This window comes from Ambystoma mexicanum, chromosome 3q (genome assembly GCF_040938575.1).
Source record: "Ambystoma mexicanum isolate Mex_15411 chromosome 3q, UKY_AmexF1_1, whole genome shotgun sequence".
NCBI lineage: Eukaryota > Metazoa > Chordata > Amphibia > Caudata > Ambystomatidae > Ambystoma > Ambystoma mexicanum.
Window position 1 is genome coordinate 404235978 of NC_090926.1, and position 15334 is coordinate 404251311.

Here is a 15334-nt window from a genome sequence, read left to right on the forward strand (position 1 = left end):
CTATCGTCAAGCGGCCCGTTCGTCGTCACAGGAAGCCTACAGGGGACGAGGCAAGTCGGGCGGACCCCGCCGTCGTCGCCAAGGAGGACAAGGCAGCAAAGCCTCGTCGAAGCAGGACTGAACCGGCAGTGGGGTCGGTCCCCCACCGAAGCACCCTGGTGGGAGGCCGGCTGGCGAGTTTCGTCAGCGTGTGGGAGTCCATCTCCACCGACCGTTGGGTGCTGGACGCCCTGGCCCAGGGTCACGCGCTCGAGTTTCTAAAGAAGTGCCCGCGCGTCCCCCCCGTGGCAAGGAAGGAACATCACGTCCCTCAACTTGTCTTGGAGGTAAAGGCGATGCTCAAGAAAGGCGCCATCGAGCTCATCCCAAAGAGGCTTCGGGGCTCCGGAGGTTACTCAAGATACTTCCTCGTGAAGAAGAAGATGGGAGGATGGCGTCCCATCCTGGACCTACTACGACTGAACAAATTCATCAAGGCACAGAAGTGCCGGATGGTCACCCTCCAGCACGTCCTGGGGCAACTGGAGGAGGGCGATTTCCTGTCGTCGTTGGATTTGGAGGATGCCTACTTCCATATCCCCATCCTAAAGGGACACCGAAAGTTTCTCAGATTCGTGGTCCAAGCGCGTCACTACCAGTTCAGAGCCCTTCCCTTCGGATTGAGGTCGGCACCCAGGGTATTCACCAAGTGCCTGGCACCGGTGGCGGCGCGGCTGCGCCTGGAGGGGATCCACGTCTACCCCTACCTGGACGACTGGCTCATCCGAGCAAAGACGAAGGAGCTCGCCGCGGAGCACACGGCAAGGACAGTCCAACTACTCACGGACCTGGGATTCTCCATAAACTACGCCAAGTCCCACCTGGTGCCCGTGCAAGACGCACTGTTTCTGGGAGCGAAGCTCGACACAGTGTCGCTTCTGGCCTCTCCATCGGAGGAAAGGACGAGGGCCATCTTGGGCAAGGTACAGCGGATGCTGGTTGCGGACGCGGCCAGGGTGAGGTCCATCAAGTCCCTCCTCGGAATGATGTCTTCTTGCATTTATCTCATCCGCCTGTGCAGGCTTCGGATGCGCCTGTTACAGGAGTTCCTGGACGCTCGCTGGATCCAGACGACGGGCAGCTTCGAGGACAGGATCACACTCGACGAGAGCTTCCGACGAGCGATCCGGTGGTGGGGCACACGCGCGCATCTGATGGCGGGCATGGACTTCCAGACCCCGGGCCACCAGAAGACAGTGACCACGGATGCCTCCCTGGAAGGGTGGGAAGCACACACCGAAAACCTGCACGCGAGGGGTCTTTGGCTGCCGGCGGAGAAGTCCCTCCATATCAACGTCCTGGAACTCCGTGCAGTGTTTTGGGCCCTCAGGTCCTTTCTTCCATCCCTCAAGGGCAAGGTGGTGAGGATCTTCACCGACAACACCACCACCATGTTCTACATCAGGAAGCAGGGCGGTACCAGATCCCCAGCCCTGTCCAAGGAGGCGCAGGATCTGTGGCAATGGCCGTCGCCCAAGGGATGTTTCTGGTGCTGTTTCATCTGGCAGGAATAAAAAACACCATCGCCGACTCGCTCAGCAGAGAGCTGCGCTCGTGCCACGAGTGGGAACTACGACAGGATCTAGTGGACCGCCTCTTCCGATGGTGGGGCACACCCCAGATCGATCTGTTCGCGACGGCGGCGGCGAACTCCAAGTGCCGGAGGTTCGTCAGCAGGTTTCCCCAGCCGAGGAGCATGGGCGATGCTTCCTCGTTCCCCTGGGAGGGCCTGTTCATACATGCGTTCCCTCCATTGCCGCTGCTGATCCAGCTCAAGAGGTCACGGTGCAGGATAATCCTCGTCGCACCTGCGTGGCCGAGGCAGATATGGTTCCCGGACCTTCTGGACTTGTCAGCGTCCCCGTCAAACTGCCAGTGGACGCGGATCTTCTCTCCAGGGAAGGAGGCGCTATCCTCCATCACGACCGGAAGTCGCTGAACTTGCAGGCCTGGCTCCTGCAGTGTTAGAGTTTGGAGGTTACGACATACCGGCCGACTGCAGAGGGGTTCTTGCAAAGGCCAGGGCGTCCTCAACTCTTAAATGCTACGGACACAAATGGAAGAGGTTCTCTGTCTGGTGCCACGCACAGAAGATTAACCCTCTACGGATTACGGCTCCTCAAGTACTTCCGTACCTGCTGACACTGGCCAAGACTGGACTGGCGCACGCTTCCATCAAGATTCAACTTGCTGCGATCTCCCGATACACCAGAACCACGGGACGGACGTCTTTGTGGTCTCATCGTCTGGTGAAAGAATTCATGAAGGGACTGTTCAGATCGTTCCCGCCGGTGAAGGCTCCGGCCCCGGCATGGGAGCTCAACGTGGTGCTGACCAAGCTCATGGGACCTCCGTTCGAGCCTCTGCACTCAGCTCCATTGAAGTTCTTGTCGTGGAAAACAGCGTTTCTTGTGGCCATCACCTCCGCACGACGGGTGGGAGAGATCCAGGCCCTTTCCTGCAAGCCCCCGTACTTGACTTTTCACGACATGAGGCTAGTGCTCAGGACGCACCCCTCCTTCATGCCCAAGGTGCCGTCAGACTTCCACCTCAACGAACCCTTGGTGTTGCCTGTTTTCTTCCCGTCGCCTTCATCGCCGGCTGAAAGGACTTTGCACTCGCTGGATGTGGCTAGAGCGCTGAAGTTCTACGTGGACCGCACGAAGTTTTCGGAAGACGTCACAACTTTTTGTAAACTTTGGACCTGTCAATCAGGGGAAGGCTCTCTCAAAGGCTTCCATTTCCAGATGGCTCTCCGGCTGTATCATGTACTGTCATCGGTTGGCAAACCGACCGCTGCCCGGCCGTCCGAGAGCCCCTTCCACCAGAGCGATCGCAGCTACCACGGCGTTCCTATCTGGTGTGCCCCTTTGGACATCTGCAGGGCTGCTACGTGGAGGTCGACGCACACCTTCACGAAATTCTACTGCGTCGACCGGAATTCCAGGGAGGAGTCCATCCAGGGTCGGCCAAGCAGTGCTGAACAACCTGTTCGCCTAAGGTGAGCCTGGTGAGAAGGTAAGAGTTGCTTAATGTTGAGCCTGTTGCCACCTCAAGTGGTTGTGCATGTGTGTACTGCTATGTATTCTTTTATTCATGAGCATGTGAATCCATGCCAGACCCCATGCTGGAGAAGGAACAAGTTACTTACCTGCAACTGTTGTTCTCCAGCATGGGTCTGGCATGGATTCACATGCGAACCCTCCCGCCTACCCCTCTGCGGCTCTTCACTTGGTCATACTGCCATTTCACATGCTACCAAATCTGAAGATGGCTGCCGGAGGTGGGGCTTAGGGAGATGGCAGTCATTGGCTGTGGTTAGTATGACGCAGAGATCAGTGATTGGTTACTACTACGAAAGACAGATCAGAAACGAAACTGATACTGATTTTTCTTTACCGAGGATTCCCAGCCTGACGACGGGGAATATTCATGAGCATGTGAATCCATGCCAGACCCATGCTGGAGAACAACAGTTACAGGTAAGTAACTTGTTCCTTTAAGTGAATTCTACTGCAATGCAAATAATTTCTGTATACTGCTATACCAAAGTTCACTGTCACATGTAACCTCGTACCCTCAACCATGTCTGTAACCATGTCCACTGCCTTTCATGTTATTCGCCTGTGTTAAGTAAACCTTCTTATAACAGCGCCACGATGCCCGTGGGCAGCTGTGCGCTCTAAAAATGCAAATAAATAAATAAAATAAATAAAACGTTCAAATTACCTTTTTATTATACATTATCAATTTTACAATGGGCCATTAAGATTGTAGGGTCTCGGGGAAAGTTATTAAAGGGGTTTTCCCATTATCCCCTCATGTGATCCTCTCGCAGAACACCACCCCCAGGGTCGGGGATCAGAAAGCGTCTGCCTTTCCCTGGCCTCATGGGAAGGGTCCGAGGCCAGGTTTTCTGGGGAAATCCTCTATGCTTCATCACACTATACTCTTATCTGATCTACACTCCTGCCCCACACTCCTGACAGGAGACCTCTGTACCAGTCAACCCGCAGTTTAGATTTTTCTCTTTCATTTCACTGCAGCCCAACACTGAGGTTAGACCTTTTCTCCTCTCTGTCCATAATCTCCCTGTTTATTTATTCAACACTTTATTAATTTTACAAAATAACCAACAAGTAACTAATGCAAGCATTCATGTACTATCAGAGTTAAAATTCCTTTCTGAACAATCAATGAATACACTAAAACGACTTAAGAATCCTATGATACAGGCTTGTACTATAATAACTGTAATATGGTACAATCCCCACTAACATACATTGTCCCTGGACCCAATACGCACAGAACACATTATAGGGTGACACAACATTGAAAAAAAAGAAAGGGAAAAAGAAAAGAAACACACATTATTTTTTTATACTTGCCCTCCCCCCAACCAGAATTCCTCCACTAACCTACTTCACACGCAAGTGATTAAATACCTACCCACCATAGAGGCTGTTAAAAGGTGACAAGAGTTCTAAGTAATCTCCCTCTTTATTCAGCTTTTGAAACAAGACTTTCTCAAAGTCAGATAGCACTTGGCCATGACTCAACCAACTTTCCTTGTTTTCCACAATTTTAATATTTGTTTTGCAGCCACTAATAGCACTTTGCCAATCCATTGACTATACTGCCTAGCAATCTTACACCGTCCTCTGTTGGCTAGTAAAAAGACTTGCAAAGGCATCCTAGGAAAGGTCATTGATAATACTGTATCTATTCCGTCCAGTGCATCCCCCCATCCCTGTCTATTTTTAATGGGTATATGTAGTGCATTAACATATGTGGATGGGCTGGACTGTGCAGGTGGGCAGAGCAGCTAGGTTGACCCACAGAGATCCTCATCCAGATGAGGCTAATTCGGCTCTTGATTTTTGTATGCATGTATGAGTTTGGCATTGCACAACTGTCTTCTAGTTCTGCAGAACTAGAATTACTAATTTTGTATCATTTAATTGTCTACTGGGGGTTCTTTTTTGTATTGAAGTATGTTTATTCAAACAAATCATATTCCATTTTAAAGCCTTGTATGGATTTGGCAATGTTATGTAACATATCGTGGTAATAACCTTTGCATGTTGAATACTAGAAATAATTATTCTGATTTCCTTTTCTTTAGGTTTCCAAATGAAATGCAGTCTGGCCTGCTGGAAGTTATTTCCCCATCTCCACATTTCTACCCTGATTTCTCTCGCCTTCGAGAATCGTTTGGGGATCCCAAAGAACGAGTGAGGTAATAATAGAGCAGGGGTCAAAATGTGCATTCTACAAGCCAGGCATAGAAAGTTGCTCGCCATCTCAATTCCCAACATGTACACAGCACACCATTTCTTAGTCGCAAAGAGTAAATTAAGAGTAGTCAGTGACTAGTGGCGAGTGCAAATAGCCTGAAGTTGAATTTCTTTAGGCATACAGCATTTAATGCAAACATTATTTCAAAGGATTAATGTGCATCTAGCTTCTTCATACATTTAACTTGCAAGCAGAATTGTTTTCCTGTCTTGTGTGTGATTCATCTATGCATTTGTGATCATATTTCACTAACTGTAGGGTTTAATTTAAATTCAGGTAGAGAAGTCTTTGCCAAACCGACCTTCGGCTTAATGTCCTGTTGCCAACAGATCAGGCACTTAGCATACCATTGCTCCTAATGCCTCCTCAAAATCGTGTGCCCTGGATGCAGTTAATTCCAGCGATGAAATTCTGAGGGTTAATAAAGGGTGAGAGGAAGGAACGCAGATTGACGTACGTGGTATTTCCACTCGCCAGTATCTGGTGAGAATGGGTGGAGGGATAGATATTGGTGCTGAAAACATCAATCCATCTTTTAGCTATTTTGGAACTACTTTGTTCCTTCCCCAAATGTTACTAAGAGTATGGCACTGCACCTCTACAGGACAGGAGCATAGTCTAAGTATCCACAAGGTTATTCTATTGGAGCCTTGGATAGCTTTGTCTCCTTAATGTCTGTGTTTATTGGGGAACAAAAGTAGGAACTCCTCCTTCACTGCAAAACACTGCAAAACACTAAACTGAGATGCAAACCTACATAAACAATAACATGTTTTGTAAAACTTTTATTTGTACAACTTGAGTTTGTTGGGGCATTTCAACAATGCAACAACTGTCACCTTAAACACAGTTCTTCCTTCCTCTGATGATAATCATCCTGCCGGTCAAGTGGCACAGCAAGTAGATCACTCGCTTTGACATCAGTGCAGATCCTGCCAACGCAGGTTCGAATCCCGGCAGCGCCAAACTCAGGCTTTCATACTTCCGATGTCGATAAATGAGCACCACACACCGTGGGTAATAATATGCAGAGCTCAGATACTCGAGGGTTCGTAGCGCTATATAAATGCGAAATTATTATTATTATCCTTCCACAGTCTCTCTCCTTGTAGCTTCCCTCCTGACCCAGTCTCTGGACTGTCCTCCAGACTTCAAGTCTTGGAATACAGTGCTCTGAGAGCAGTGATGGTAGTGAGGCAAAACAATATTTCCTGAGACCACGAAGTGAGACCATCCAAACCAAATGCTAGTCCTCCTAATTGACTTGCTGGACTCCAATCAGTTGAGCCTGTTCCCTTGGGTTAGAGAACTTAGAGTGGCTTCTTTCCTTCATTGTACATCGCAGTCAAACCTTGGGGATGGCTCCCACACATGGCAAGCCTGTAAACAGTGGGTATTTCTATGCTCACTCTCCTCCATGTTCTTGGCCTAAGTCCTTGCTAAGGGGGTATGGAAGGCCGAGGTCGAGATTGGGAACAGCAAAGCTTACTGAGAGGTACTCTGCACTCGCTGTTCTAGAAAAGCCAGCATGCATCTGACAGAATCCTTGTATCCTGACAGGTGGGGGCACAATTCACAATGTATGGGCTGATCACGTGCCTCCTATGTATGGGCTGATTTTGCTGTATAGTGTCATGAAATATGCCACTGTATCTTGATTTGTGGCGTATGTGTTTATGAAACACAGTTCTCTATTCTCTAGCAACCCCAGTATCACTACCATCCTCCCGTCTGGCTCCACTATGGCCTGCTGCATCTGGAAGGGTACATGTGGCGCTACCCAGATAATTACTTCCCTGGCGTATGCCGAATACAATGCCCCTATAGTGGTCCCCTTCCATTTCTTCCCAATTGCCTCCTGTTTCTCTTTGGTGAGGTGGGTTTCTTGTAGCAAAGCTATATCCACTTTTTGCCTTCTGAGGTACATCATTACCTTATTTCTCTTCAAGTAGCTATTTAGTCCCTTGACGTTCCAGGTTACAATTCTAAGGTCTCCCATCTTCGCCCATATCTTGTCCCTTCTCCCTCCCTCCATGTCCTTCGCCCCATTCATGCTTGCCGTGAGTATAAGCTTGCTTTCTAATTAGTTCCACCCCAAACTCCCCAACAATCCCCCCGCCTCCCTCGCTTTCATTCCCCAACTGTCTCCAAACACCCTTTCTCTCCCCAACCTCCCTCCCGCCTCCCTTCCCTTCCCCAACTGTTGCCCAGCTCCATCCCTGGATCTGAGGCGACCCCGCATTTGGTCCTATCCTGGCAAGCCGGTGTTAGGAGCCCAACAGGGTGTTACCACACTAATGGTAATCCAACTAAACTATCTGGTGGGGTATGAGGTCAGGTCCTCCTAGTCTCCTACTTTGTGCCACTGCTACTCTGCCCGTCGTTGCACTACTTCCTGTTTCTATAATCAAGTCCCAGAGTTACATTTTATACAACACCTCGGCCTCTGGTTTGTTCTCCCTGTCATTCGGTTCCGCTCTCATTCTCGTCCTTCTCAGTCAGGCAATTCTGTGCGTCTAGCCATTCCATTGCGTCTTCCGGCGTGTCGAAGAAAACAGTTTGGTTTTTGTGGAACAACTTCAGCTTGGCCGGATACAGCAGCATGTATTTATAGCCAGCGTCCCGTAATCTCCTCTTCACAGCCCCGAAATTCAGGCGCCTTCTCTGCACCTGGAGCGTGTAGTCTGGGTAGGCGGTTATGGATGCCGATGCCCTACGTATTGTACCTTCTTTCCAGAAGTGCTCCAGGATCCTTTGTCACGGTAGTTTAGTATCTTGGCAATGATGGGTCTTGGGGGGGAGGGGGGTGGCTTCTAGTCAGAGCCCTATGTGCTCTTTCTACTGCAAAGCCTTGCGTGAGTATCCCACCCCCTATGTCCTGCAATAACATGGTCTCCACATATTCCATTGGGTTTGATCCCTCTTGCCTCTCCGGAAGGGCCACAATATGTATGTTATTTCTCAGCGGGCGTTCTTCCGCTTCCTCCCCCCTGTTTTCCAGGTTGCTTACTTGTTGTCGGAGCACGTGGATCTCTGAGGCGTGTGATGCACAGGTGGCTGTGTTGGATTTCATCTCCTCCTCCAGCACGCCCGTTCTTTCCACGATTGTTCTGACATCTTGTCTTATCAGGGTGAGGTCCACTTGTACTGTGCCGAAGTGTGGTTATGGCAGCCTCTGGTTTAGTTTCCAGTGTCAGGTCAGCTATGGCCTCAAGAATCTGTTGGTCCCCACGTGCCGGGGGGTGTTCCGGTCTGGGCACTCCTGTCTTTGCTCTTGGCCCCCTCCATCGACAGTGGAGTCTTTGCAAAGCCCTCCATCAATGACTGCTTGCCCTTTGTCTTGGGCAATTTGGAAGACATCGCTCTGTGTCCCAGCACTGTGGGTCTGAATGCGCAGGGCAAATCCGACCAGTGTTTGTTTGCCCAATCGCCTGCCCAGCGTCAGAGCCTTTATGGGGGGGTGCCTACTGTGCTCGCCCGGGTCCAAAAGCCTCGTCCCGAGCACGGGATGTTTCGGTCCCCAAGATGGCCCCCAGAGCCTGCTCCCGTATCTTAGATCCTGGTCTAAGATAGGGTATCTTAACTTCCACCCGTGCATTCTGCTACATCCGATCCTGCCAGTTTTTTGTTCAGGGTGTGCTCTCTATTGCTGCAATGAGTGTCATCCACTCACTGTTGCCAAAGGGTGATTTCCTGTGTATCTGCGCCCCTCTGGTCCTTCCGTGCACTATCTGGGTTTTATTAGGGCCCGGTATTATGTTCCGCCTGTCGGTGGTGTAGATTCTTACTACTGTATATGTCTTGATTATATCTCCGTAGCGCACATCAGTATTGTTGGAGTACCACGTGCGTTGATTCTCCCTCTCCCCTGCACACTGGTTTTATTGCTGGTATCCGAACTTTGGGTCTCAGCCGCTATTAGGGCATGGTTCAGGCTTCCCCTTCTTTTAGCTGCCTCGTGGCCACCGTAGGCCTCATCAACGTCCTTTTTCTTTCCTCCTGCAGGCTTACTTGTGCGTCCGCCCTTGCGCCACACCATTCACCGCTTTTCCATCCACACTTTGCTGTTACCACATAACCGTGTATCGGTTCCGTCTGCCTTGCGTACAGTTGCCACTTCCATTAATTATGTGCATCGGGCCCTCAGCAGTTTCGTTTCAAGGCACGGGTGATCTTCATCCCTCGCTTCGTCCTCGCTCTGTATCCACTGGGGTTTAGCGTGCAACGGTCTGTCTCTGATTTGTGCCCGACCGAACAGCCTCACTGATCGTTTCTTCCAGGTTTCGTGTAGGGGCATAGACTCTCCTAAACGCCTTGTGTTCTTTTTGTTTTTGTCCGTCTGACACCCTGGCACTCCGTTTCGGTCCCTCGTGGTTGGGCAAGCCTGCTGCCCGGTTTCACTCTGGGGCGTTAGTAGGTATGCCTCGGGCACTGGAATACTGCTGCTTGTGTACCGTGTAAAACGCAGCGAGCCCCTACCTTCGCTCTGCTCTTTGTTTTTTCTGCTTGCAGCCTTCTGCCTCCAGCGCTTACACTCGCTACAGTATCTTCCCGGGCATTCCTAATTGCGTTCTATTCCTTTGTTCATTGCCGTTCGCCACTTTGTATCATCCTCAAGTCATTTATGTGCATTTTCTCTCAAGTCCTGGTGCCGATCGATACCGCACCTTTCTCCAGCTAGACTGTGCAGCTTCATACATCCACGCCTTTGATTTCATCTATTTTACCGCAGCAGTGTGTAATTTCTGCTCAGATCTATTTAGGATCGGCAGGAGCTCTCATGAGAAAGCGTCTCCCTACATGGCCTTGTAGCCACAACCCCTCCCCCCCCCCCCATTCATGGTTCAAAAATGGTTAAAAGTTGGTTACAATTTCTCAAAACAGCCCTTGTCAATTGACAAATATTTCATTTTACAAAACAAAAGGATGCATAAAAGATTGTGCAATGCCTTTACATGTCTTGTCTAACATTATGTAAATTGGAATAGCCATATAGGCTGCCTGGGGACACATATATGTATGCTGCAAAATCTATTACATCAGTATTTATTTGAAAAAAGTATTTGTCACTAGTCAAGGATATTTTTAAGAATTGGAACATTTTGAGATAGGTTTATTTTTTTGAGGGAGTGGGGGTGAATTCATCGCCACACAAAAAATGCTCAAAATGTACTACAATTGCTCAAAATAGCACATGCCACTGACAAATACTTTCAAATCGATTGTTTCCGCCCATGTATTCTTCATTTTATGATAACTCCTCCTACCAGTTTCAGTTGCTTTAGATTTGTTTTTTGCAGAAGAGAGCGCTGTGCGTCGTCGCCTCAATGTCCTTTGAGGGCCTCCATCCCTCTCGAAGTTGACGTCATCGATAGTATAAATAGCATGCACTACGCCTGTTACTTCAGTTCAGTTTTTATGCGAAAGCTTTCTCTTCGGATACAGCATGGTTGTTTCTCACAAAACTTTGCCACACTCAAATGTCTTCTTTGAATGTATTGTGTCCTCCCACGTATTCCTCATCTTATGATATTCTTATCTCGCCAGCTTTGCTGCTTCGGAAAAAATTTCTCAGCAGAGGTGTGCATGAGGTCGTGGCATCTATGTCCCTTGACGGGCTCTGTACTGCGTCAACGTCACCATCAGTATAAGTAGCTTGAGCCGCGCCCGTTGGCTTCAGTTCCGTTTTTCCGATTGCTTTGCTCTCGTGTTAACGGCGCGCTTCGAATTTTCTTCAAGAAAATGTCATCTTCTTCTACCCCTTCTACTCCCAAGATGGGGTTAAACAAATATGTCGACTGTGGCTCTAAAATGTCGATCACAGACCCCCACCGCGTTTCTTTGATGCCTGGGTTGGACCGACGACTGTGGCTCCTGTCCGTCGATGACAGAGAAAGCTCTTCGTGAGAGAAAAGGTAAACTGACGGTGGGGCGGGAATCTTCCAAGGCCTCTTTGAAAACCTCTTCGTAGGCCTCTGCAAAACATAAAAAGTCAGTCGAATTGAGAGATTCGGATCGGCACAAGCATTCGAAGAGATCCCGTTCACGTAGTAGATCGAGGCGTTCGCCATCTTCCTCAAAGAAGATGAAGAGGAGACCCAGATCTCCTTCCTCTTCGTCTGACACATCTACCGAATTGGTAAAATGTCCGACTAGGTCGGATTACCCAAGAAAATGGGAAGAATTCAAAAAGCAAATGATGAAAGTCTTTGAGAATGCGGCCCAACCCCCTCAAAGAAACCTCGAAAAAGCCAGACCCCGGTTGCTCCCTTGGACGACGCAGGAGAGTCAAACTACTAAGGCTAAGTCCAGTAGTAAGGAGGCAACTCGACAATCTCAACCCGACGTTAAAACGTCAAAGGCTTCGCGAGATTCGAGTGATTCCCCGGTAATGGCAAAGAAACATAAATCGTTGAAGCACTCGACGAGTTCATCGGTGCCGACTACCTCAACGCCGAAGCAGAAAGAGAAATTGGCTACTTTATCGAAGTAGTCATCGACGATTTTGAAGAATCCTTCCATTACCTCGAGACACATTCCTGAACAGGAAAAAAGTTCTACACCTTTACCGAAATCAGACTTTTTTTAAGTCTGTCCTCGATATTTGAGGAAGAAAGTGTCTCGGAGGAAGAAATATCTCCATTTGGAGTAAAGTTTGGTACTAGAGATATGCCAGGGGAATTCATTGACCCTGAGTCAAGATTGAGAGACCTGTGTGATACCCTTTACTCTGCCAGTAGCATTGATACGTCACCTAAGTTAGAGTTTCAAAAACCTGATCCTGCAGAACATGCAGATTCAGGGTACAGGAACTTGAGGAACAGAGTTGTTGAATATATGGGTTGGGGTAGGTCTTTACCAACCTTTGAACAGGATGATATGACTGACATCCTGGACCGGGCCCCCAAAAAGACCCAGTTCTTCCCTTTCATAGGGCTCTCTAAAGAATAGTGGTTACAAATTGGGAGACTCCTGAGTCTGTTGCAGCAGTCAATAAAGACCTTCCAAAAAAGTATAGACCATCAGGCAATGACCCTGATTTTCTGAGTAAGCATCCTACACCAGAAGGTTTAGTGGTACAAGCCGCTACTTCCACGAGACAATCAGCTTATCTATTTATCCCCCCCAGATAGAGATGATAAAAACGTGGACGCTTGGGCCCGCAAGGTATTTTCCTCGGGCAATATGGTCCTTAAATCAGCAAATGTCACCTGTACCCTGGCCAGGTTTAAGCATACCCTGTGGGACTGTGTAAAGGCGGCGGCTGATCATATTCCAGAAGGCGAAGACAGGGAAGGCTTTCTGAATATTGTGAAAGATAGGAAGGAGGCAATGGGGGATTGTCTCCAATCTGTATTGGATACTGTTGACATCATCAGCAGATCCATGGCTGCAAGCACAGTACTGTGCAGTTTTGCGTGGTTGAGGAAGTCAGGTTTTGTACCAGATGTGCAGGCCACGCTACTCAACATGCCTTTCGGCGGCTCGAGGCTGTTCGTCCGTAAAGCTGATGAGAGCTTAGAAAAACTGCAGACCTCCAAGGCGGCAGCTAAATCACTTAGCACCTCTTTGCGACAGCCTCAAAAACCTTATTCGGGCTCATCTTCCTGGAGAGGTCGTTCTTTTCGATACTACTCTTCTTTTGGTAGAGGAAGTGCACAGGCCGCACACAAAGGTAGAAGACATTTCCCTCGTATTGGACGAGGAAGAGGTGCGAAATGGGCCTCAGCAGCAGCATTTTTGCCCGCAGCTGCTCCTGCAAGCGCCTCCAAACCTCTCTGAGGCCGTAGCACACAAGACCCTGTTGGAAGGCAGAATCTCTGAGCATCTGAACGAATGGGGGGGGGGCATTACTTGAGATGCTTGGGCACTGGAAACAGTAGCTCAAGGTTACTGCCTTCCCTTCCTAAAAAGGCCTCGGGACCATCCACCGGGCGCCAACTCTGTCAAAATTCCAGATCCGCTCTTTGTGCAGGAAATTTTAACCCTGCTAGAGAAAGGTGCAATAGAATATGTACCTGTAGCGGAGAGGAACAAGGTTTGGTACTCCCCTTACTTTCTTATCCCAAAGAAGGACGGAGGGTGAGACCCATCTTGGACTTAAGAAGCTTAAACAAGTTCAAGATGGTAACCCTTTCTCAGATCCTTCATGCTCTCCAAGACTGGTTGGTATCATTGGACCTTCAAGATGCTTACTTTTATGTGCCAATCCATCTCAAGCACAGAAAGTACCTGAGGTTCGCGGCTCTCACTTTCAGTTTTGAGTTCTGCCATTCGGGCTGACCTCCGCCTAAGGGTTTTCACCAAGCTGATGGCGGTTGTGGAAGCGAATCTCAGGAGAAAGGGGGGGGTTCATGTCTACCCCTACCTGGACGATTGGCTGAAAAGAGCTTGTTCCCCCGAACAAGCTCAGGAACATCTTGCAATCACCTGCCGCTCCCTACACAAGCTGAGCTTCACCTTCAATTACAAGAAGTCCCATATGATACCATTCCAAAGACTCCAGTTTATCGGAGCAGTCCTGGATACTTCCTCGGGCAATGTCTCGCCTCCTGAGGTGAGAGCTCTCCACATTCTGCAGATGGTAACAAAATTCAAGAATGCCCATTGTCTACCGGCCTAAGATTTTCTGAGGTTGCTCGGCCCCATGGCGTCCTGCATTTATCTGGTGCCAGAGGCTCGACTGAGAATGAGATCGCTTCAATGGCCCCTCAGAACTCGATGGTCCCAATTCTCGTGGAGTATGAGGGATCTTCTGCAAGTCCCGAGCACAGTTCAGGAACTACCACGGTGGGCTTGCAACGACAATATCCGCAAGGCAGAATCTTTTTGGCAACCATGGCCGGAGATAACAGTAGTGACGGATGCCTCACTCACAGGGTGGGGAGCCCATACGAACAATCTAACAATCAGCGGTCATTGGTCTCCATCGGAGTCCAAACTACACATCAACCTGTTGGAGCTGAGGGCAATCAGACTAGCGCTGAAGGCCTTTCTGCCCTCTGTACAGGGAAAGAATGGCCTGATAATGACGGACAACACAGTGGTCATTTACTACCTCAACAAGAGTGGAGGCACTACCACTGTGCAGAGAGGCAATGAGGCTCTGGTTCTGGGCAATACAAGAAGGAATCCCTCTGTTGGCAGTTCACCTAGCTGAAAAGCAGAACACAGCGGCGGACGCTCTGCAGGCAGAACACAGTATCCCACGAGTGGGAACTAGCTCAGGAAGTCCTTCAAGAGATCTTCACCCTTTGGGGAACCTGAACCGAAAGTGCGATCAGTACTGCTCAAGGGAATTTCCCCCAAGAGGAGCTCTAGGAGATGCGTTCGTAGTGGACTGGGAATTTCCACTTCTGTATGCGTTTCCTCCAGTCCCTGTGAGTCCTCACATAATCGGGAGGTTGAGAAAGTTCAGGAAAACCATGATACTAATTGCCCCGGATTGGGCCAGGAGGACGTGGTACCCGGACCTTCTGGACATGTCCATCTGCCCTCCAATAGGTCTTCCACAATGAGAGGATCTTCTCTTGCAAGAGGGAAGGTTGAGTTCTCCATCCAGAGGCCAAGCCACTCAGCCTTCACGCATGGTTTCTGAGTGGCTGAGATACAAGGATTGGGACTTCAGGGATGACGTAATGGAGATTTTGCTTTCGGCCAGAAGGCCAGCAACTAAGTCTCTGTACCGGTGTTGTTGGAATAAATTCAGTAACTGGTGAAAAGATAAGAATGTGGATCCATTCCAATGTGGCACACCAATAGTGCTTTCTTTCCTGTTACATTTAGCCAATCTGGTGCTCCAGATTGGAACGATAAAAGGTTATTTGGCTGCGCTGTCCATTTTCAAACGCTCCTCGGAAGAGGTTTCCTACTTCAAAATTCCATTAATCATTCAATTGCTGAAGGGGCTCACTAATGTGTACCCTCCAGTCCCTTTTCATGTCTCGACCTGGGATTTAAATCTTGTACTTAAGTTTCTAACTTGTGTACCTTTTGA

The 15334-nt window shown here is 49.1% G+C and overlaps 1 protein-coding gene across 4 annotated transcripts in view; it reads left to right on the forward strand.

Moving 5' to 3' along the window:
* The window catches only part of MGAT4B (alpha-1,3-mannosyl-glycoprotein 4-beta-N-acetylglucosaminyltransferase B), a 1380432-nt gene that overhangs the window by 685588 nt on the left and 679510 nt on the right, over positions 1-15334 (forward strand). For all 4 annotated transcript variants that reach the window (XM_069654102.1, XM_069654101.1, XM_069654099.1 and 1 more), the window contains one exon: positions 5165-5278. In XM_069654102.1, the coding sequence (XP_069510203.1) occupies positions 5165-5278 (114 nt within the window). The remainder of the gene's footprint in view (positions 1-5164; positions 5279-15334) is intronic.